This window comes from Perca fluviatilis, chromosome 6 (assembly GCF_010015445.1).
Source record: "Perca fluviatilis chromosome 6, GENO_Pfluv_1.0, whole genome shotgun sequence".
Classification (NCBI taxonomy): Eukaryota; Metazoa; Chordata; class Actinopteri; order Perciformes; family Percidae; genus Perca; species Perca fluviatilis.
In genome coordinates this window covers 7,599,749-7,625,464 of record NC_053117.1, presented here as the reverse complement: position 1 = coordinate 7,625,464, position 25,716 = coordinate 7,599,749, and the positions used below count along the sequence as shown (strand labels likewise).

Below are 25,716 nucleotides of genomic sequence, written 5' to 3'. Positions count from 1 at the left end.
TCCTAAAATAAATCCAACATATTATTAGCACTATACTACTAGCACTATTAGCACTATTACTGGCCTATAGGTAAGGTAGTCACTAAGTCATCCACAGATACAGTTAACCCTAAGGATTCACTGTGTCACATGTATGTTTAACATTAAAACAATTATTAGGCTATTTTAATAGCTTAGTATTCTATGCAAAAAAAGTATCTATTAAGGCTTTAGGCTGCCCTAAACGTTATTGTAGGCCCAGTTTAATATGCAACTTCATTTTATACAATATATGTAGTAGGGGGTCCCTGCTTCATCTGTCTTTCAGTTAAGGGGTCCTTGGCTTAAAAAACGTTGAAGACCCCTGTCTTAAGGCATCCTCTAAACCTATAAGTAGTGGTGGAAGAAGTATTCAGATCCTTTACTCAAGTAAAAGTACTAATACCACACTGTAAAAATACTGTTACAAAAATGTAAAAAAAAAAATTACTTAAAGTATTAAAAGTAAAAGTCCTCAATGCAGAAAAATCCTCACATTTTAGAAACTGGAAACGATCCAAACAGTTGTTGTCGATCAACTAAGTGGTTTATCATCTAATCATTTCAGCTTGACTTGTAGGCCTGTATATTGTTGGGTAGTTTAATTTATAATAAAACATGGTATTTTTATAAATTACATGTGTTTTGTGTTCAAAAATCTTAATCTGTAAAGTAATTAGTAACTAAAGCTGTCAGATTAATGTAGTGGAGTAAAAAGTACAACATTTCTCTCAGAGTAGAAGCAGAAAGTGGCGTGAAAAGAAAAGACTCCAGTAAAGTACAAGTACTTCAAATTTGTACTTGAGTAAATGTACGTAGTTACATTCCACCACTACCTATAAGGTAAGGAAGTATGTAAGAGTCATGTAGTTTACTTTAGTTTAGTTCTAGGAACTCAGATTTAGTATTGTAGGGTTTACTTTAATGGTAATGATTATAAAAACAAAGGGGCACTGAAGCACATAGCTCACATTTATAGTCTTGGTATGCTTAGGCCTCCTTCACACTGGATGCATGGTGTGAGCGTGTCAGCTGCGGGGCGTGTCCATTTTTATTTTGGCTCCCATGTTAACAGGTTAGAGCTTGCACACTGCATGCGTGACACGCATGTCTCGAAAACGCGTGCATTCTAGAAATAGAACCGACGGCTATTTTCGCGTGTTGGAAGCGTTTCCAGGCAAAATAGTATACAAAATGATTTTTATACGTCATTTTGACACAAATACATTTAATAAATGACATTTTGATGTTTGAAAGTCTCTAGGTTTTGACATAAATGCAGATCTAAATGTAATTTAAAAAAAATAATAATAAATAATTATCAATTTTCAAATATTGCACCTGTCAATACAGAACGAAATATTCCGTAGCCTATTTTGCCGTCAATACTGCCGACGTTGTCTTTGCTGTAATCAAATCAGTATATATTTATGTTTAACATGAAGTATACTACTGCTTGAGTGCATTTTATCAATGGGAAACATACATGTGTACAGACAAGGCTAGCAAAAGACGTGGAAACGCAACTGACACGCAACAGAAACGCCACGCTCACGCCACGCAGCCAGTGCGAAGGAGGCCTTAGGCTTTCTATTCCTGGCATGGCTTATTCCTGCAGTCTCTGATAATGGAAGTGTGTCAGAAGGCTCATCAAACATCAAATCGACAAATGGTCTTCCCTTCTTCTAGTTCCAAGTACATATTCACATCCAATAATCATTTCAGTATTCATGAAGTGAAAAAAAGTCTTTATTATAATTATTTACAAAATGTAAGAAACAAAATGTACTGATAGGAAGCCAAGACTGCATTAAATTTGTCATACTGACAAATAAACAGAACATCAGCAGTGTCATTTCCTCTTGAAAAACCTGGAAAAGAAGACAGAGGAAACCAGGTCGTTCAATTACAATCACTGTACAAGTCCATCTACGTTACAGTCATTCATAGTGAAATATAACAAACAGGCCACTTTTAATATATGCAGGATTAGGGATGCATTAGGGATGATTGAATTAATAATACACTGTATACCTTCCACCTTATACCTTCCTTCCACCATGTGGAATAGACTAAAGGCACCAGACTTTCCTAACTAAACATTACTTTCCTAACCAAGACAAAATAACATAGATGTAATGTATTGAATTCTTATTTCTTTGTACGCTCAACTCTTCCAGCATGCGACTCACGTGCGACAGAGGGGAAAAAACGAACAAAACTGGATCGGCCCGTGGATCTTTTAATTTTTAATTTTTAATTTTTATTCTATTTTGTAAATATCGGGACCGATATCCAATCTTAATATCGGATCGGTGCATGCAGGATCACTTGACTGTCACAAGTAACATAACTAAAAGGAATATTTAATTGGCAAGTTGTGGTTACAATGAACAACTATTATGTTGTAATAAATGGTTCAATAAAACATAACAATACTATAAAAAGTGAATCATCCACTGAAATGTATGTATTTCATCTTTGAAAATTCCAGAAACACTAGAATCACTTTAGACACTTGATTGAATTAATATAGCGTTGTTTTACGCGTAAAATGATATTAACAGGGTGGGTAATATGCTGAATTGTATCATCTTCTATACCAGGTGAAACTGTATCCAACCAAAATGATGAAGCCAACCAGTCCTATTGTTGCAGCAGCAGACAGAGATGAAACCATCAGAACATAGGATGTACCTGGAACAAGGAACAGCTGTGTGAATAACTGGCAACCAGCACTTTCTACATCTGCTTGTTTTTGCATTTTAAAGTGCATTTTTAAATCGATGAGTTGTCAGCTATTAAATTAATCGACAACTATTTGAATAATCAATCGGTTTGAGTCATTTTTTATGTAAAAAAGTAAAAAAAAAATATATCTCTGATTTCAGCTTCTTAAAGGCCCAGTGTGTAACGTGTTTAGTTGTTCATTATCAAAATCTGTGTTGCCCGTTCACAAACTTGTCCTTTTTCATGAATATTTACCACCACCATCAATTCCAAGTATTCCTTTTGGCTAGAAATTTTACATTTGCATTTGCATGAACTGGGGTAGACGCTCCATATTCATGCGCCATCTTGAAATACGTTAGCTGGTAAGGGACATACAGGATATACTGCTCCGCCTTTTGCGTTTTCGCTGTCACATCATAGCTTCCCGGCGCCGGCAAGTTTGAAGAAAGAAACATGGAGGACCACACATATTCAAAATCCAAATTTCAGGAACAGGAGTCTTCTTCTTCGCCCAGAAAAAGAAAACGGATATTGAAAAGAGCAAGAGACCAGCTTTTTGAAGCGTGAAGGCTACCGTAGCTGTAATACGTACTCTGAACTGCGTGGTGCGAGTGAGTTGATTGCGATATATGATCTCAACGCTAGATGGGAGAAATTCCCACACATTGGACCTTTAATAAGTGTGTATATATTTTTTTGTAGTTTCTTCACTCCTCTGTGACAGTAAACTGAATATCTTTGAGTTGTGGACAAAACAAGACATGAGGAGGTCATCTGACATTTTATAGACCTAACAACTAACCAAATAATTGAGAAAGTAATTGACAGATTAATCAACCATGAAAATAATAAATCGTAAATAATCGTTAGTTGCAGCCCTATTTTAAAATACTTTCTCTTTATATTCTATTTCCTAACTACAGAATGTTGTAAATAGGTAAAATGTAATTTCCCAAAATAAATCTCAATCCAAAAATCTGAATTTTAAAACTGACACTAAAGGATTTGGGTATTTTGGCCAGTGAATTACCTCTTACTTTAGCCCACAGGACACAGGAACTTTTTAAAGCCTAGGAGAAAAAAAAAAACATTCAATCAGTTACTACTAGGGCTGTGCAATTAATCAACGTTTTAATCGCGATTTTGGCTATTTATGATCACAAAAACAGAGTAGTCGAGAAAAACTAATATTTTGCACATTATGTTTTGCAGATACACTCTTATTTTGTCCTGTGTTCTGAATGATTCTTTATAAACGGAGAAAGTCTGAAGGGACATTTCACAGTTCTAGGTGTTTTCACTGTTGATTTGTTGAACTGTTTCACTGTTTTTTTGAGTTCTATAAATGCAACATCTTTCCAAAAGTCAATAAGTAATCTTGTTAAAATAATGATGATTTCAATATTGACCAAAATAATCGCGATTATGATTTTTTTCCATAATCGAGCAGCCCTAGTTTCTAAGTCAAAGCATCTTTAAACTGATACTTTATTGTATACCCACCGATTTCCACTGACTGACGGCTCGTAAGGTGATGTAATAGTTCCTGCCATTCTCCAGTGGTGCATTAAAGAAGCCTCCATAGTAGAGTCCATCCCCGACAGTAAAGTTCATCTCTGTGCCGACATGTGTGACATCTATCTGGGCAGTGATGTACTCTGTGGAGGACTTTATTTTGCCTGAGGGGTCTGAGCTCGCAGGAGAGGAACAGTCAAACATCATAATCCCCTCTACAGGAAGCACAAACACCTGGTACAAACTGCAACATGAAGAACAAAAAAAAAATCATGGCCATATGCTAAACCAAATAAAGATATGTTAACGCTTAAGTGCGTAACTTTTTGATATTAATGAACGTCCGTTACATTCAAGCCATTGCCAAATGAGCTGCAAATGTTAGCTACAAAGCTAATTAAGACTATCAGCTCCACACAACTCTCTCTGTATTTCTCAGGATGGCTGTGTTCAGAAGATTGTGGCATCCGGCACGCAGAAACTCAAGTGAAGATAATTACCTCTTCTGAAGAGTCCATCATGTTTTTTTTAATCCTCCGTGTCCTCCTTGGCTACTAGCAACTGTGTGGAGGAGGGGTGGGGGGAGCGGTGCGCGATCACTTAAGGCTTGTATCATGTGGACGCGCTGACAGTTTTGATGTCATTACTTAGAATTCCTCATGGGGGCAACAGAAACTACGCACTATAGCTTTAACACATAAATTTCTTTACACTGTAGATTTGTAACACCTGAACATAACATAAAGGTGAAATGTTACTTGCATGAATGTGATTCAGCTCATATTTTAGCCCAACCAATACTGGATTTTTTGTAGCAGATAATGTTATCAATATTTGGGAGTTAAAAAATCTGATACTAATTCTTTTGAAGTGACATGACATAAGATTAAACCTAAACAATCTTAATACGGATCTCTTAGATTTGTTTTGAAAGAAATGTGACCGACATACATACTAAACTAGACATTTTACAGAGTAAACATCAACTTGTCAGTGTCTGGTGGACAAACAACATCATAGAAACACTGCTTTAAATCCCCTCAATCCTAGTTTGGCATTCTGTGCTGCAATTTCTATATACTTACCCGAGTACCTATATACTGTACGTATCTGCAATAAGCTACAGAAATATCAGCTGATATACTGACCTGGCTGATTTATCGGTTTAGGTCTAGCCCTTTTATACCTGCTTTTCTGTGGTGTTTGGGTGTAGGGTTGGGTACCAAAACGCAGTGCCAATAGGTCACCGGTTCCGACGTAAACGGTAGTAACGAGACGGAATAAGAACGAAAATTTCGGTGCCTCATTTCGGTGCCTGACTTTCTTTTACCGCCCCCTGGTGTTCCGGCATCAACTTGCGTGACGTCAGTGCCACTACTTGCACACTTGTTGATCAGAACTGATAGTGAGAGGATCAATGAAGATGCCGAAGGCAAAACGCTCCAGGGTTTGGCTGCATTTCACGTCTAAGAACGCAGACTCTGCGACATGCAACAGATGCCTTAAACCAATGTCATGCAATGAATTTGATAAAACATCTGGCGACACATGGAGTTTATTTAAAAGCCGAACAATGCACCATGTTTGATAACCTACGTGACGCAAGGCCAAGCACTTCAACAGCAGCAGCCAGTGTCGGCCTCGAAGGACAAATTGAAGAGAGTCCCAGCCCTGCCAGTGTGGTGGTGGACATCACAGATGATGGTGATGATGACAGCAGCTATTCCTCTTCGGGTAAGTCTAGTAATTTAATGCCAACCACAAATCTTGCAACTTGGAAACTGTATGGAGACTAATTTCATGTTCATGCATGTTCAGTGTAGCAGTTAACATTATTTTTTTTACCAGGAGTTCAAAATGTGTTGTGAACTAGATTTTATATTTTAAGTTTTATAAATTATATGTTTTACTTTGAAAGGTAGTTTAAAAAAAAAGGAACAATACAGTAAATTCTAGGCCTTCTTGGGCTGCAAGTGCAATTTATATGTTTGCCAGTGTAAGAACAATCCACACATCACTTTTATTACTGCCACTCAGTCACTCATATTTATTGTGCATTGTTGTGTTGTCTTATATGCCAGTGCCAAAGACAATTCATTCCATTTTATGCAAATCTAATCAACAATAACGGAATCTCAATCTGAATATATTGTAGAATTATAAAGTTTCATCCAGCATTATAAATTGTGGACATTAGTAGGTCATTTGAAGCGTGCTGGTACATGACTGCCTGTTTTATCTCTGTTTAGGGTTTTAGTGTCGTAGCAGAACAGAAGAGTGGTCACATGTCCTGGTCGTTACCTTATTGGGTCCAGTGTGTTGGGTGATCTGCGTAGCCTCAAAGTTGGTATAGGAGTCGTAAATTCTCTGTAGTGGACAACTGGTGCTGTGGGCACTGTCAAATGTTCATCATGCTCAGTATAAAGAAGACTCACGTTAATAGAATTGTATCAGTCTTAAATATTTCCAGAAAGCTTATAATTACAGTTAGATGCAGGGAATCATTTTGTCAGACTAGAGCAGTGGTGTAGTACATGATACGCAGGTATACGCAGTATACCCACTAAGAAAGCTCCAGGATTTCCATATACCCACTTTAAAATGCCAAATGACACGTAACAACATACTTTTCATTATATTTTTGATATATTTTGAATTGTCATCTGTGGTTTCCTTCGGAATGCCGGAAATAAAGTCTAACACTCAAAATTTCCCTGGGGGAGGACACCCAGACCACCCACTATGAAATGTCCATTCTAGTCCATATATTTATACAGTATACCAACTAAAATACATTAGACTACACCACTGGAGTAGAGTAAATGTAAGAGTTGGCTGTGCAATGATACCTGGCAAACTGGTGTTAGTGGTGATGGTGGCTGTGAATCTGGAAGACACCGCAGTGATGGAGATGCTGTAGTTTGTGACTGGAAGCAGGTTCAGACAGAGTTCCAGCTGTTCAGCCTTAGAGCTCAGAACCTGCTTCCTTCTGTCATGAAAGGACCTCTGGTAGTCTCTGGATCCTATGTATGTCACCTGGAATGGTTACACTGAATGTGGCATCAGTCAGGTTCACAAAACACTCCATAGATGAAGGTAAAAAAAAAAATGGAAGGGTAATTGCATAAACTGTCCATTAGGGATGTACTGATACATAGTGAATTGGTTAAAAATGGACATAAATGTGTAAAGATTACAACCGGTTGAGATAAAAAATGAATCGCAATGCAATTTTTAAACGGCCTAGGGCGTAATCTACTTTTAATTTCACTTGTTTGACTTCAGACGCCACTACGTCTTCTTAGTTTATTTATTGAAAGAGAATTATTTTCTATTTATTTTGTTATTTTGATGTGGGAATCTAATTGTTAATTTTGTGTTTAATTTTGGTTGTTAAAAGGTAAAATACAATTTCTGTTGCACTTTTTATTAGAGAACACATCTGTTGTTTTGCACAGATAGAAATTTAAATTTAAATAAAAGAATTTTTTTTTCAGTAATTTGTCAGCTTATTCTGTTAAAGAAATCGTGAGAAAATTGTATTGTGAACTTAACATTGTAAATCGTATAAAATCGTGAGTTGAGTGTATCGTTACATCCCTACTGTCCGTACACATTCATATATAACCAGAGAATAAGGTTATTAATTATTGAAAGCACCTATTTCCTATAAATAAATACAAGAAAAAGGTAAGATAAACAGTATATGCAGGGAAAGAAAGCTGATAAGTCCCCTGTTACCTTGTATATTTCTGTATCCTCCTCATACTTCTCTGCTCTCCAGTGCAGACATTTTTCATTGAGGACAAATAAGTGATTGACAGCTGGCTTGATTTCTGTAAGAGACATGGGAATTAAAAGAGCGATGGTACACCAAATCTTCACCGTTTATTTGTCATATTACAAATCCCTTTACAAATATGTTCACAATGCTAATCAGTAACATCACACAAGCATCATATCTATCCAGATGCTTTTATTTTGTGCGGCCTAATGAACATCGCAACTGACATACAGTATGTTGCTAATCACATTATATGAACTTGCTGTGTTCTTACTCACCTATGCATCTCAGTGTAGCTCTCTGCCACAACCCAGAGCTGCTGCACACGGAGACGTTGCTGCCTCTCCAGCTGTGATATCCATCCGCACAGCGGTGGATCACAACACTCCTGTTATGCCATACCACCTCGGATTTGGCAAGGCGGGGAACCGGACCACATTTGGCTAGGAAAACAATGACACTGATTGGTTAGCTAAATTATTGCAGGTATTGTGGGGCTTTATAAGCATGATTACATACCATATATTCCACATGTTTATCTTTGTTTGGGTTTGAGTCATCAGGGGGTAAAAACCATTGCTGAGTAAATACAAATAAATCCCATGCAACATGTTGTTTCCTAGAGTCTCTAAAAGTAGAATGGGAGCTAGAGCCTTCAGTTATCAGGCTCCTCTCCTATGGAACCAGCTCCCGATCTGGGTTCGGGGGGCAGAAACTGTCACCTCATTCAAGAATGAACTTAAAACTCTCCTATTTGATAAAGCTTATAGTTAGGGATCGAGGAGTTGCAGTGTTCACCTAACTGGCCCAACTGCTTCTCTTCATAATTGTTAGATTAATAATACATAACAAAGTAGGGGAGGCAGGCCAGCCAAGCGAATCCGGCAGGGGAGAGTTCTAAGCCCGAAAAGCTACCTCTCCTTATGACCTGTCTCTCTTAGTTACCTGTTATAGTTACGCTGTTATAGTCCTAGACTGCCGGGGACTTCCTTCCTTTGACACACTGAGCTGCTCTCTCTTCTCCCTTTCTATTACTGTTTCTATTACTGTTACTATTACTATTACTATTTGTGTGCAGCCCGTCCAGAAATGCTTGTTACTAATCCTAGCTTCTGGGGAGTTTACTCCCCGAGTCCTTATGCTTTTTCCCCAGCGTATTTCCTTGGAGAACGTTTTGCAATAAAAACGTTGCTCCTGCAATGTCATGCTGCGTCCTGCTGAACCCTGCAGCTTCCCGCTACATCCAGTCACTGTTCCATTATTAATGTGACTACTATCGCCACTGTTCATACACACCCCAACCGGCTCGTCAGACACCGCCTACCAAGAGCCTGGGTCTGTCCGAGGTTTCTTCCCAAGAGGGAGTTTTTCCTCGCCACTGTCGCACTGCTTGCTCTTGAGGGAATTACTGGAATTGTTGGAATTGTTGGGGCTTTGTAAAATATAGAGTGTGGTCTAGACCTACTCTATCTGTAAAGTGTCTCGAGATAACTTATGTTATGATTTGATACTATAAATAAAATTGAATTGAATTGAATTGAATCCTCAACATTCAGTCAGCAGTGGATTGACCCACAGAAATAAATGTACCAGCATCACTCCAGACAATGTGAAAGTTACACAACATTATTATTCATCTTAATTTACCTTAAAACCTTACAGCCTAAGCAGGAATATGCAAGGGACATCTAACCACAACTGAAACAATATACAGTTGAGCATTCATCAGTTATTTACCAGATAAATCAAAGCATCAACAAAAATATATCAATAACATGTTAGAAATAACAATGATTCTTCCACAGAGGAATAGAGAAAACATGTTGTTGTCCAGAGATTGTTACTGTACCTTTGCACTTTACAGATATTTCCCCCCACTGTCCTGATAGTAAACATGTTGAAATATTTCAACTCTCCTGGTCTAATCCATCCATAATGAATCTTCATCATTTACCTCCTTCCCCTTGGCAATATCTATCGAAAATTTTAATATTCACTTCGACTGTTATGCTGATGACACCCAGCTATACCTCTCCACCAAACCCTCGTCCACTCTTCCGCCCACCTCCCTTGCTGATTGCATCTCTGAAATAAAAACCTGGTTCACCCAAAACTTCCTCAAATTAAACTGTAATGAAGCCGAGGTTCTCCTCATTGGTACCAAATCCACTTTATCCGAAACCAACAGTTTTTCTCTTACTATTGATAACTCCTCCGTTTCACCCTCCCCCAAAGTTAAGAGTCTGGGTGTCATCCTTGACAGCACACTATCCTTTCAACCCCACATCATCAATAACATTACCCGGTCTGCCTACTTCCACCTACGAAATATCAATTGCCTCCGCCCCTCCCTTACCCCGCACATTGCCGCCATCCATGTCCACAGTCTCGTCACTTCCCGTCTGGATTACTGCAACTCTCTCCTCTTCGGCCTCCCTCACAAATCCCTCCATAAACTTCAACTGGTACAGTATTCAGCTGCCCACATCATAACCCAAACCCCTTCCACTCACCTATGCATCTCAGTGTAGCTCTCTGCCACACCCCAGAGCTGCCGCACACAGAGACGTTGCTGCCTCTCCAGCTGTGATATCCATCCACACAGCGGTGGATCACAACACTCCTGTTATGCCACACCACCTCGGATTTGGCAAGAAGGGGAACCGGACCACATTTGGCTAGGAAAACAATGACACTGATTGGTTAGCTAAATTATTGCAGGTATTGTGGGGCTTTATAAGCATGATTACATAACGTATATTCCACACATATGTATTTTTGTTTGGGTTTGAGTCATCAGGGGGTAAAAACTATTGCTGAGTAAAGACAAATAAATCCCATTTCCTCAACATTCATTCAGCAATGGATTGACCCACAGAAATAAATGTTCCAGCATCACTCTGGACAACATGAATTTTACACAACATTATTATTCACCTTAATTTACCTTAAAACCTGTAAGAAGCACAGAACATAGAGCCCAAGCAGGAATGTACAAGGAGCCTCTAACCACAACTGAAACAATATAGAGCTGAGCATTCATCAGTTATTTACCAGACAAATCAAAGAATCCACAAATATATGATCAATAACATGTTAAAATAGTTTGGTAAATCACAAACAATGACTCTTCCACAGAGGAATAGATATATACATGTCCAGAGATTATTACTGTACCTTTGCATTTCACAGATACTTTCCCCCACTGTCCTGATATTAAACATGTTGAAATATTATTTCCACTCTCCTGGTAAAATCCATCCATGCACTCATACAGCACCACACTGCCCGGTCTACTGGTGCGATCCCACAGGAGGTTAGTATCGGGGAGGGTTTGTGGGGGGCCACAGCTTATTTCTACACACAGACATGAATTAGCACAGACTGTGTGCTATTTACAGGCAGGCACTATATCACAAAGAATCACAGCTGAACAGGAGATGCAGTATAATGAGAATAATAGGTGATTGACATCAGGCTTAATTTCTGTAAGAGATATGGGAATTAAAAGAGAGTGATGGTACACCAAATCTTCGTCTTTTATTTGTCATATTACAAATCTGTTGACAAATATTTTCACAATCCAAATTAGCAACATCACACGAGAATCATATCTATCCAGATGCTTTTATTTTGTAAGGCCTAATAAATCAAAAAAATTTTGGGGGGGTTATGGCCTTCAAATGACAGGATAGCTTGAAGACAGGAAAGGGGAGAGAGAGAAAGGGGAGGACACGCAGCAAAGGGCCGCGGGTTGGATTCGACCCGGGCTGCTGCAAAAGACTCAGCCTACGTGGGGGGCACACTCTACTGGGTGAGTTACAAGTCGCCCCGTTACAGACGTTTCTAATCACATTATATGAACTTGCTGTGTTCTTACTCACCTATGCATCTCAGTGTAGCTCTCTGCCACACCCCAGAGCTGCTGCACACAGAGACGTTGCTGCCTCTCCAGCTGTGATATCCATCCACACAGCGGTGGATCACAACACTCCTGTTATGCCACACCACCTCGGATTTGGCAAGGAGGGGAACCGGACCACATTTGGCTAGGAAAACAATGACACTGATTGGTTAGCTAAATTATTGCAGGTATTGTGGGGCTTTATAAGCATGATTACATACCGTAAATTCCATACATATCTATCTTTGTTTGGGTTTGAGTCATCAGGGGGTAAACACCATTGCTGAGTAAATACAAATAAATCCCATGCAACATGTTGTTTCCTCAACATTCAGTCAGCAGTGGATTCATCCACAGAAATAAATTTACCAGCATCACTCCGGACAATGTGAAAGTTACACAACATTATTATTAACCTTAATTTACCTTAAAACTTCAGAGCCTAAGCAGGAATATGCAAGGAACATCTAACCACAACTAAAACAATATAGAGTTGAGCGTTCATCAGTTATTTACCAGATAAATCAAATCATCAACAAAAATATATCAATAACATGTTAGAAATCACAATGATTCTTCCACAGATGAATAGATATACACACATGTTGTTGTCCAGAGATTATTACTGTACCTTTGCACTTTACAGATACTTCCCCCCACTGTCCTGATAGTAAACATGTTGAAATATTATTTCCACTCTCCTGGTAAAATCCATCCACGCACTCATACAGCACCACACTGCCCGGTCTACTGGTGCGATCCCACAGGAGGTTAGTATCGGGGAGGGTTAGTGGGGGGCCACAGCTTATTTCTGCACACAGACATGAATTAGCACAGACTGTGTGCTATTTACAGGCATGTAATATATCACAAAGAATCACAGCTGAACAGGAGATGCAGCAAAATGAGAACATGTAATAAAGTAAGTAAAATGAGTCAAGTCTGACTGCTTTTGCCTCTTCCTTAAAGTCACATTTAATTTAAAAAGTCATACAAAAAGTCTTTATGTACTGTGTACATATTATACGTGTGTGCCTCATATGCAAATAAAAATTCCTGAAATGAATATGCAAATTCATAGTAAAAAAACAAACACGTTATCAACAACCCCAATGTTAACATTGTACTGTTTTGTTCTTTACTTGACTTTTATTTGTCTTGAACATGTTTTTATTGTAACTTTTTATTTGCGTTATGTCTTGTCTGATATGTTGTTCATATGTTTTGTTGTGTTTGGACCCCAGGAAGAGTAGCTGCTACCTTAGTAGAAGCTAATGGGGGATCCAAATAAATTAATAAATAAGCATCATATCTCAACTATTTACAAAGCATAGTGATATACTAACACCTATATTTTAAAGCAGCAGTTTTAAATTTTGGGAAATACACTTATGCTTTCTTACCGAGAATTATATGAAAAGATCAATACCACGTCTCTACAGTTATTATGAAGCTTCAGCTAGCAGCCAGCTAGGTTAGCTTAGCACAAAGACAGGAAATGGGGAAACAAACTACTGAACAACTAGCATGGCTCCCAAAGGTAACACATCTGCTGATCTTGGCCAAGTGCAGTAAATGGGGCGGCTGTGGCTCAGTGGTTGAGCCACAGGTTTGATCCCTGGCCCTGCAGTCCTATGTCGAAGTGTCCTTGGGCAAGACAATGAACCCTGAGTTGACTAGAAAAGCGCTATATAAAAACAGTCCATTTACATTTATTTGCTGTGTGTCAAATCAGGCACTTCTGTACTTTGAATTACATAGTGCGTTTGCACTGACTAAGTATGGCTAAATGCAGCGCACTAAGAGTAACCAGATGCTGCACTCAAAATGGTTAAAACGTTGAGTGTTGAAACACTGGACAGCACTCATCCGTCGCCGTCTTTGCTATGGAGCGGAAGCTACGGGATGACCAACGTATTTTCAAACTTTGTGGCGGGTGATGAAGCTGCAGCAATTGCGATTGAAACAGTGAACACCGAACTATACAAATGTAATTTATACATGTCTAAGGTGCTGATTACCGTTTCCTTTCATTATGCTAAGCTAAAGTGGGATTTATGCTTTTGCGTTAAATCCACCGTAGCCTGACTTGCACCGCTCAAAATATGTAAACACGTCGCGTCAACGCAGACCGCAACAACTGTGATTGGGCCGCTCGGCCATGGCTTGGTAGCATTGCATTTCCTCCTACTAATGTCCGGGTTCACCTTCTCCATGAACATGAAATCACACAGGGTTAACTTTTCCTGCCGCAGCATTCCCACCGTGGTCAGAAAGCACAGGGGAGACACTTTTGTTTCCCGGTATTCGCTCCGAAACTAATCCCCTTCACTCTCTCACTCGCTCTACCACACACTTCCCAGCATACACACATGCCCTACTATTCTCTTAGATAGAGATACGCTAGAACGACGCAGACACCAGCGCACGCGTATAAACCTCAGGCCACTTATGTAGGCTACGCTGTAAGCTCTACATAGAGCCCCCGCAGAACCATAAATCCCGCTTAACCGGCTGCTGGCTGCAGCATTATTAAACGGACAGATATGAGAGTGTTATCGACTTTCTCAATCAACTCAGCAAGAAAGCAAATAACTGTATTTAAAAAAATAGTCAAACCATTGCTTTAAATATTTTGTGCAAATAACTACAAATATAAAAGTAAACAGTGGTTTATCAATATATCTGTCATCAAACGTTGCACCTTCACACCATAGATCAATATCCTCCCACAGTCCATTCTCTTCACATACTGAGTAGTTTCTCAGGCTCCTGGTGTCATATCCTTCCTCACATTGGTAATACACCACACTGCCAATGTGTGATGTGCCGTCCCAAAGCATTTTAGCATGAGGTTTAAAAACAGGTTCTTGACAATTGATTTCTACAACAAAAAGACAGCAAGTCATAGTAGATGTTAAAATGTTGTTAAAACCAATGAGACAGGTTTCTAGATACAATGGACACATCCTGAATAAATGCGTGGAATGGCAGTTAAATGACAGTAACATTCATACTGTTCAATTACAGCATGCACATTATGATGTAATGCTGACATTTGAGAGGATTGCATTATTTCTTTCTATGGAGGCAGGCATCCCAATACTCTGTTATGTAGACTAATGTATGTATCACCTTGACAGAGCAGAGAGGCTTCATCCCATTCTCCACTGGCAGTACAAACTGATACATTTCCTTCTCCAACACTGCGATATCCAGAGTTACACTGATAAACAACCTGAGAGCCCACAGTGGAGATTTTATCCCACAGCATGATTGAATGTGGGATGGGTTGGGGCACACCACAGTGAACCTCTAAAAGGATGGAAATTGCAATATTTAATTTAATTGAGTAAAATCAGTGATTATTGATTATTTGGACACCAGCGATGGAAAACAATGCCAACCACAGCATTAACGTCATTTGGAGCAGTTTGTTACCTTTGCAGGAGATGTTTGGTTTTGTCCAGTAACCATTAACTGTGCACAATGATATGTTATTTCCTTCATTGTGATAAAATCCTATTTTACAGTAGTAGGTCACTGTGCTTCCAGGGGTGGAGCTGCCATTCCACACTTGCCCAGTATGGGGCAGTATAGGAGGATCCCCACATAATATCTCTGGGACAGGAAATGATGCACACAGAGGGGTTATAGAGAGGCGAAATCCCTCCCCTTCCGGTGAACCTCATGGGACCTTAATTCGGAAAAAATATGAAGCGCAGTGAACGGGGAGAGACAAATTATTTTTTGATCCCGTTTGAATTGAGCCATGGATTACAAATATGATGTTTGTCAATTTAAAAGAACATTTTTCAACTGAAGAAAGTCTTAGTTTGTTGTAGGTTTGTCCTATGACCACTTGGTTTTGTGTAAAACCGCTCAGTGAACTACATCTCTCGTCTCACACAATTTACATCACCTTGCATGATGCACGGCTTGCTCGCTAGCTAGCTATTTAGCTTAGCGCTGTTCCACAAAACGTGACGTTATCGCACCAGATGTGTTTTATCCAGTGAAGTTTTATCAGCAGAGAAGCGAAAGAATGAGCGAGATCTGCTGCTCGTGTGAGTACCGTTACATCCCGGTACCAAACACATCGTAGCTTCAGCGAGACGTCATCCATGTGACTTTGAAGTGTGTAGTCATTGCTAATGACGTGTTTTTACAGTCTTAGACTTCAACAGTTTAACAATAAACTGAGACCTTCTTGACATGCAAAAATTATCTTTTAAACTGATGAACATCATGTGTGTAATCTATGGCTCAATTCAAACGGGATCAAAAAAATAATGTGTCTTTCCCCCTTAACTACCATTAATATTTTTTCCGAATTAAGGTCCCATGGCGGTCCACCGGATGGGAGGGACTTTGCCTCTCTATACAGAATTAAAAAATCTATAACAGAAATAAAATACATTTTGAGTGCATAAAATGCAAGTTTTATTCTAATTAATTCTTAGCAATTTGAACAAAGTGGAAGTGCACACAAGGATCTCTGCACAGCACACAGTAACACAGTAACGACATGTTTCCTCTGAACGGTGTGCAACGGGGTGCAATGAGCTTTGAGGTATGTTTTCTTTTGTTTAGTGGCTGCCAGAGATGTTACCCAATCGGTAGCGACATGTATGTAAACTTTTGATATTAAAAAGGCAGACCACTTGCACACACAACAGGGTGTTCAATGCACCACTGTTTCATTTTAAAGTGCTCATATTATGCTTTTTTGGCTTTATCCCTTTCCTTAATTGTGTTATATATCTTTTTGTGCATTTAATAGATTTAAAATGTGAAAAAAGCCACCCCAAAGGGACTTACCATCTCCAACGGAAAACACTGTTCACCAACTGCTGTAACACACATTATAATGCTCGCCTAGCTGCTAGTGTGGCACGCCTTCATACTCTGCAACTGAATAGCTAGCAGTGCTTACCTATGACACTGCGCATGTGCGACTCCCAACAAAGATGGAACAGAAGTGGGATGCCTCACTTGGTAGCTAAAACAGAGAGCTCAACACACAGGGTGAAAAGAGGAGCTGCAGCAATGTGCAGTACAACAAATATATGGAGTTTTTTTAGAAAATTAAACCATGTAAACCTATTCTGGTACAACCTCTAAATACAATTATGAACCTGAAAATTAACATAATATGAGCTCTTTAAATAAACCTGTTGCTACGTTTTGTTGGCGCTGAATGTGCCCCAGGACTTGGTGGCCATGCACAGACTAATAAGCCAGTGCCACGCTCAGCCCCGACAAAACATGGCAACACATTTTTTTTCACTAAAATGGGGGTGCGTTGAACAGTCTGTCTCTGCTGATTGGGTATTGTCAGGTTTACATGGACTTTTCAGTTGGTTTTCATGGCCTTTCTAGGTTTTCATGGACTTTCAGTTTGTGTTTCCCATTCACTGTCCCCAGCACTCACTCCTCTCAGCAGTTCACTACTGATTACACGCACCTGCACTGCATTACGCCTCATCATCAGTTCACCACCTGCATCTCATCAGTAACCACCTTCTTAAGCAGCACAGGCACACTCACTCTTTGTCGAGTCTTATGTTTGTTCACGACACTCTGACTTGCTCTCATATTTCTAGTTTATTCTCAGTACTTATTTACCTGTTGTTTGCATCCTGTTGTCTGCTGCTGCTCTGAGCATTACCTCGTCTCCTGCCGGTATTCTGCCTGTTCACACTACTCTCTGTTGGATCATTGTGAATAAAGCTCACTGCGCTAACTCCAGTCTGACTCCTGCTCCTTCCGTGCGTGACCGGTATCACATGTGACACAGCCAATAAATGAGAAACACACCCACCAAACGAGAGAAAACATTCTCAAAGCCATTGCACAACGTTTCACACCGTTCTGAGGAAACATGTCGTCAACGAGGAAACCGTAGAGATTGAACGTGCCCCTGGACATGTGACAACACCTGTCTGTGTGTTAAGGCCGGTGTCATTTTGTTTTGTAAAACATTTTTACTGTAATTAAGTAATTTTTCCTAAAACTAGCTACACAATAAGTCATGGCAGAAAATGATAGAAATAATTCCCTACCATTTCATGTTTGAAAAGAGAACCATTTCAGGGGGTTTCAGTCATTGTTTGAATTACCTTGGCACAACAGAGTTGGGAGGGTCCACTGAGCGTTTTCATTACAGATTGATACATTATCTCCTCCTTGCTTATAAAAGCCTTCTTTACAAACATAGAGCACAGTGCTGCCAGGAGTTGAATTATTGTCCCACACCTGCTCAGTGGATTCAATTATAGGGGGACTTCCACACAAGGTCTCTACAAAGAATAACATGCACCACAAGCATGTAACATGAACACCAGGATCCATGTGTTAAAGGAAGTTCAAGTGCAAAAAAAAGAAAAAAGAAGAAACTATATCTGTGTGCGTTAGATACATTTGCTTTTCAGTACCATTGATATTCTAAACATTTTTAAATGATCGGATAAAACAGTAACTATACCTTGACAGAGCACGGACGGCCTCTCCCACTGTCCGGCAGCAGTACAGATGGATACATTGCCCTTTCCAACATTATGATATCCAGAGTTACACTGATAAAGCACCTCGGTGCCCATGCTTGACCTCTTATTCCACAGCATGTGAGAGTGAGGGAGGGTAGGGGGAGGGCCACAGTCAACCTCTGAGGGCCAAAGCAGTGACATGCTGCATGAAACCGTATTCACTGGAAAATCTCCAGGAACTCTGTCTGGCCGATCACTTTCATGATCCCTGTGCTCCTGAAACTGGTTCAAAAGTCACTGGAAAAAAGCTGCACTGTCATCAGCTGGAGATTCATTATATAATATTTAAAAGATAGGTTCATTATGTTTCAAGTCTGTCGTAAAACAATAAGTCAGGTGCCCATATGAGCATTTAAACAGGTTTGCTTGCTTTAATTATTTGTCCTGTTCATACTGGCTGTAAAGTGATGTAGAACAACATCCACAGTCCTACTGTTGTAAGACATTTAAACATTGTAAACCTATGCTTTAAAAACACTTATCATGCTTGCCCTTCATTTATAGGCACTGACAACTGCTTACATAGTGTTGTAACTGTGAGGTCAACCAATGGGCTCTTTTTTAGGGCTGCAACTAACATTTTCATTGTCAATTAATTGTCGATTGGTTGTTTGGTCTCTAAAATGTCAGAAAATGGTGAAAAATGTCAATCAGTGTTTTCCAAAGTCGAAGATGACGGCATTCAAATGTCTTGTTTTGTCCACAGCTCAAAGATATTCAGTTTACTGTCACAGAGGAGTGATGCAACTAGAAAATATTTTTATTTAAGAAGCTGGAATCAGAGAATTTGTAAAATTACTCTAACCGATTATCAAAATATTTGCTGGTTAAATTAATAGTAGAAAACTAATAGATTAATCGATTAATCTTTGCAGCTCTACTCTTTGTCTTTTAGAAATGCTGTGATAAAGCAATATTTCAGCATATGAGTGACTTATGAGCCAATATTAGTGTAGTTACATTGATATAATAAATGCTGTATGAATTCCCAATGACGCTGAAAACATTTGGTATTACATTATGCTATGTTGCCTACTGGGGCTGGATGATAAACCCAATATATTGAATTACCAATATTAGGAATCTCCTATTGTCTAAAAGCCACTGCAATCTTGGCTTCAAATCCTAAGTATTTTGCTATAGCATTAAATATTCATGACTTAATGAGCACATCAAAGTAAAAAAAAAAAAAAAAAAAAGAATATTCCATGGAAATCCAGATATTTCCAGGTGAACTGACCAACGGACAGACATTATTTTACCATGGCTAAAATACTTATTATACATTTTTATTATGATACAATTTATCAAGATAAATGGGCCAATTCATAGAGCTATAGCCTTGAGGTCATATCTACCAGCCCTATGTGTGTCACATTTACCTTATAAAAATGTAATTGGCACTATTAGGAACTCCTGAAAAGTCAAACAATCAAAAAAACACACCCTTCTAGATCATAAATGTTACAAGTACCTACGAGCAGAGAAAGCAAGAGTTGCAATGTGATGATAAATGATCTTGAATAGTTATATAATGGGAAATATGAGGTTGTGGAGAAAGGCAGACTATTTTGTGTGTGTGTGTGTGTGTGTGTGTGTGTGTGTGTGTGTGTGTGTGTGTGTGTGTGTGTGTGTGTGTGTGTGTGTGTGTTTTGTTACCTTCACAGACCATGGTGGGTCCTCTCCACAGTCCATCAGCTCCACACATAGAGTGGTTGTCTCCCCTCCTCCACACAAAGCCTTTGTCACAGACAAACATGGCCACACTGCTGTATGTGGTCCCTGTGAATGACAGCAGCACTGTGTCTTCCACTGAGGCAGGCGAGCCACAGTCAACCACTGAGTGGGACAAGAACATGCAAAACTCGAGATTAGAGACAGCTGTTCGCCCACTGACCACACCATCTTCCTGGATTTCACATTTAGCAGGCACTGTTATACTAGCCAGGAACAAACTGAGGGGCACACACACTACTGGCATTAAAGATTCAATATGTAATATTTCTGCATTAAAATGTCTAAAAATTACTACTTGTGTTATATATATATATATAATTTTTTTAGTTGTGTACTTACATTATCCTAAATGTTTCCAACAATTTTCAAATCCAGAGAAATCTGTAACTTTAATTTGTCGTTTTGTCGCCTGTCAGTGGCGTCATATAGCCTCTAACCCATAGACTGTTAATATATTCTTTTTTACAGTCTATGCTTTAACCATAGATATACTGTATATACCTATGCTCTTTAACCCCTCTAGTTGCTCTTCCTTTAAAACACGGGAAACACCAGATGATATGTTCAAGAGTTATTGTGAATCATGCAATGTCAAATAATTATACATAGTAACCGTAATACCGTTTTTTCTGCCACACAGCATCATGTCTTCATTAATTACCTGCCACAGTAATAACACAGCAATAACAGTAGAGACCTAATTTATTGATATGATATTTCCGTATTGAAATCCAGCTTACTTCAATGTGCTACGTGTACAAGTGGCAAATGCTTGGTGGCTAAACCGTATATATATTACCGTAACACGCCCATAAAGTTATTTTTAGTATGATTGTTTTGTCCATGGTTAACAGCGATGGGCTAACCCACAATGTGAAATTCACCACGTAACATTAGCTGTATGGGCAGTCGATTAATCTAATGCTAAGTTAGCACCTATCGCACTCTGGTCCATCTGCCTCACTCCCCGGCGCTAAGAGACTTCAGTCGGGATGAGAGCGGACAGCACACCCACCGGCGAAGTAAGTCTCCCAGCGGCGGTGAGTAACGTTATAACTACTGTAGTCTCAAATTGCCAGACTTTCCTCCACAGCACTGCGGAGGAGGGTCTGGCGAGTCCACACAGCATTCTGGCATGGGAGAAAAATCGTGCTCTGGTTTTTTTGGCATTTCTTTAAACAAATCACAATCAGTCTAGTGCGGCGCTAGGGCTGTACAGAGGAACGGCGCCATTGCAAAATAGCCTGTGTACATTCAAAGGTTGTTTTTGTCGTGCCACAGAAAAAAAATAATATAATATAAAAACCGTAACAGATTAACTCCTCCGTGAACAGATGCATTTTAATCGGGAATAGTCGTTAACAATGAAGACAACAACTCCCATGATCACATGCAACTTCACGACGTCATCAAAAGTCCGTGTTTACAGCCATGTTTTCGGTTGAGAGAGACCCCTAGCGGTAGAAATGTATATATTGTATGTTTAATGGAGCGGAGCTGAGTCAGACTGTATTTGCAATTAAAGGAGAATTCAGAGCTTTGGGATGTACAACAGGCTTTTGTGAGTCTGTTCTAGCTTAGGTACATTTGCTTTTTCTTGTAAATAAATGAGTTTGACAATTCACTTGTGTGGACTTCACTGGAACACTGGAACTAAACAGAGATATGTGCACTGGCTGAATTAACTTTTATGCATTTCTTTCACATCTACTGCAGTCATGTTCACTGTGTTCACTCGGAAGGAATCTGTTCACATGGCTAGGCACTTGTAATGACATCTTGAACATGTTAAGAGGCAAAAGAATGCTTTTAAAACGTTTCATGGGCAGTAGAAGCATAACAGGTATACAAACAACTAATGACCAAATCAATTCAAATCAAAACACTTTACAATTAATGTAACAATTCAAAATGAACCACCATATTATTAGCAAATATAAATCAGCCTATTTGTGCAAAAAAAACATTGATTATAGGCTTATTGGCCTATAGGTAATGTAGCCATCAACAGAAACTGTTAACCCTAAGGATTCACTGTGCCATATGTATGTTTAACATTAAAACGATTTATGCCATTTATTATGCAAACAATTATTATGTTAATAGCGTAGTATTCTATGCACTAAAAAGGTATATATGATGGCTTTAGGCCATCCTACGTGTTTGTAGACCCAGTTTAATATGCAACTTAATTTAACTTAATTTCTCAATTTCCTTTGCTTAAAAACATTGAACACCCCTGCTTTAAAGGGTTTTGAAAGTCCATCTAGCATACTGCCCCCTTGCTTTATTGTCTGGAGCTACTGTAATTCCCAAATCATACTACATACTAATTCTAAGTTGGTTTTCAGTATGTAGTTTATTCATATTCACAGTGGAAAAGTGGCTAAATGTAATACTCAAAACTGTCAGTATGCTTATCCAAATCCCATTAATACAGTTTTACCTTTGCAGGAAGCTTTGTCTCTGTGAGGATGGAAGGGCTCCGCTCCGTTGTGGACTTGATATCCCAGCTGGCAGCTGCAGTCAAAACTGCCCTCAAGATTCCTGCACTGACCTCCCTCTCCGCACAGGCCTGTGATCCTGCACTCATCAATGTCTGCAATGGTAAATGAGCATGTGACATAAAACAGTAATGTCACCCACTTAGTAAGGCTTGTTTTACAGGCAAAGGTCCAGATTTTGTGTCATAATTTCTCATTGTTAGTCAACATTTTCTTATCTGTGATGTGGGACCGTTTTAGCCTATTTCCTTTTCTGTAGTGTTATGCCTTTAACAGCCCTGTCAAAAAAAGAAACCCAGGTCCAGCCTCAACTCACCCTGGCAGTGGGTTCCATCATTCGGGATGAAGATGGCCATGTTGTTAGAAGGGCTGTAGCCAGCCAGGCAGGTACAGTAGTAGCTGCCATATGTGTTGTGGCAGGTGGTGTGTTGCCCACAGATCTTACTGGCTCCTATCTGACACTCATCTTTATCTGGAGGGGGAAAAAATGTATTGCTCTATTACTCCTGACTTTGGTAATCCCCTGAATTTTCATCTAGGACCATCATCAGGTGCTTTGGACAAAGTACACACGGCAATACACTGGGAAATTCAAATTATCTTTAACCATGTATCCAGCTAATTTAAATATCTCACGTAGGCATGGGCCGGTCACCGGTTTCAAGGTATACCACAGTTTGGAAAAAGTCACGGTTTTAAAACCACTAATATTTCCCGGCATACCATTCCTGCGGTAAGAGTTGTTTTTTTTAGTCTTCAAGGACAGAAAGTGCAGTTTAGAAATCCCTCTCGCTGCCAGTGTGCAGTGTGTTTAATTGAACATTGTGTTCAATGGGAAAAAAAGGTTTTTGAAGCTGTAATTGCAATAATGCAATACCGTAAAACCGTGAAATTTTTTGCTAAAGGTTATCATACAATCAGAATCTTATATCTGCCCATGCCTAATCTCACACTACTGTATTGTATGAACAGTTAACTTCATTTCATATTTTTTGTGGCGTTTTCCTTTGGCGGGTGCAAATGTTCCACCAAAACAAGTTCCTTCCCAAGACTACTTTGCGAAAGCACCGTACCAAAACGTATCTTTACCATGTCATGTGATGTGCTACTTCAGTACACAACAAACAAATGTTACTGGGACAACTACAGATGAACGTTGATATCCAGGATTTCACATTATAGACACCACCTCCGACTATCCCAATTTCGCCACAATTAAGCATGCTGACCATACACAGTCCAGCCATATACTAGGTTTTGTTAAAAGCTAACTGCTGCTGCTAGAAACAATGCTGATGAGCAGGAAGGTAACTTTGGGTTCAATATTGGGGGGGTTGAGATCTCCAACTATCTAGGGAGGTCCCGGGACTTGTCTGCATGTATTGAAAAAAAAAAATTCAAATGCGACAAATGTCTGAAAAAGCGACAAAAACTTGGGGGGAAAAAAAACTCAGAAAATATGACAAAAACCTAAAAAAAACCTAAGAAAAGTTGACAAAAAAACAAAAAATTTAAAAACAAAAAACTCCAGCAAGGTGACAAAAACATTTGAAAAATTGTCCAGAAAATAAATTAAAAAGATGAAAAAAAATGGTCTAATTTGTTGTTGTTTTTTTAAAGGCGACAAAAACCAAAATATGCAACAAAAATTTTGGAAAAAGCCCAGTTTTTATTATTGGTTGGAACCCCCCTCATCCCCCCACAAGTTACACCTATGCTGATGAGACAGAACCAAAACATTAAAGTCAGGGTTGATCATTCTCTGTGGGATCGCAACTACGAGCAACACCTTTCACATAACACATTTGATCGGTTGTTATTGCAAAAATATGAATTAGAGCATTAGATAAAATCCCTTTTAAAACTTGGAAGTCATTATTTCATCTTAGTCTGCAGTTTCTAATTGCAATTCCTTTTTCCCATTTGAACAAAATAGAGGTTAGAAGGGAAAGACTTCATTTAGCTTCACATTTTAAATAAACGCACAGAAAAAAGTTTTTGTTTCCTACCTTGACAGAAGGTTCTCCCATTTCCAACAAACCCGTACTTGCAGTTACAAACTTTGCCAGAGCCGTCTGACTTGTCGTCACATGTGGCGTTAGCGTGGCAGGAGGCACACACGTCCAGAGTGTAGCCTTCTGCTGCTACTGAATAGTAAGAACATCCATCAGTTAATATCTTCAGAGGTTTTTCACACCTTCTCCAATTTACGCAAAGATAAAAAAAAAAAAAAATAGAGATTATATTAGATAATCACCAAATGTGAATAATGGGACAAAAAGCCATCAGTATTCTCACCTGCAATGACACAGAGCAGAAAAAACATGATCATTGCTCTGTTTCTCTCCGCCATCCTGTCTGAGCGTCTTCCTCTCACTCTCTCTTTACTTCACCAGACACTTAACCTCCTCATCCCCATCTTCTTCTCTCTTTTTTTTCCATTTTTTTTACTTCCGCCTTGTGGAAAATGATGACACTGAGTGGATTTGATAACCAGGATTGAGAGGACGCGGTGAGTGGGTGAGCTGAGGTCACTCTGAGATACAGCTCCTTTTCTCAATCGTCTTCTTGCAGCTGGTGGGTTTTGTGGCTTAATCTGTCATTCCCTGACATATTCAGTTAGACATCACATGTGTTGAGATGCTCAGTGCCCACTCTGGGGAACTGCATACTCATGCTGCGGTGGCTGATAAGGGCTATATTTGGCCTAACGAACCTGTTGGATGCCCTCTTACAAACACTGTGGCTTTTTAAGTGTCTTTTAAAAGCATGTCAACCGCATCATTACTAAATGTGTACAAATATGAGCTAAGGGTAAGGGTCATTAACTAGATGACTTAGAAACTACATCCGGTACTTAATATAATGCTATTGTAGACCAAACAATTTATGGATATGGTGCACCCTTACCCTTTGTCCAATGTAATTTAAAGAGTTTGTAACTCTTATTAAATTAAAGGTGACTTAATTAAG

At 39.2% G+C, this 25,716-nt stretch overlaps 1 protein-coding gene across 9 annotated transcripts; it reads right to left on the bottom strand.

Moving 5' to 3' along the window:
* Positions 1–1,749: 1,749 nt before the first annotated feature.
* Positions 1,750–25,373, bottom strand: susd1 (sushi domain containing 1). 9 transcript variants are annotated; one of them, XM_039802898.1, is made up of 22 exons: positions 25,042–25,372; positions 24,753–24,887; positions 23,060–23,215; positions 22,686–22,838; positions 20,162–20,341; positions 18,442–18,621; positions 18,077–18,256; positions 15,396–15,575; positions 15,090–15,269; positions 14,659–14,838; positions 12,586–12,765; positions 11,935–12,099; positions 11,228–11,407; positions 10,564–10,728; positions 8,329–8,493; positions 8,008–8,102; positions 7,116–7,302; positions 6,568–6,661; positions 4,255–4,510; positions 3,782–3,821; positions 2,622–2,715; positions 1,771–1,889 (listed from the first exon to the last, which is right to left on the bottom strand). In XM_039802898.1, exons 1-22 carry the CDS (start codon positions 25,094–25,096, stop codon positions 1,871–1,873), a joined length of 3,219 nt encoding a protein of 1,072 aa, XP_039658832.1. In that variant the 5' UTR covers positions 25,097–25,372; the 3' UTR covers positions 1,771–1,870. The 9 variants fall into 9 exon arrangements, 8 of the variants coding, with proteins under 8 accessions (XP_039658831.1, XP_039658832.1, XP_039658830.1 ...); XM_039802896.1 differs by having other exon boundaries at positions 24,753–24,890; positions 25,042–25,371; XM_039802897.1 differs by lacking the exon at positions 2,622–2,715 and having other exon boundaries at positions 1,750–1,889; positions 24,753–24,890; positions 25,042–25,373.
* Positions 25,374–25,716: the final 343 nt, after the last annotated feature.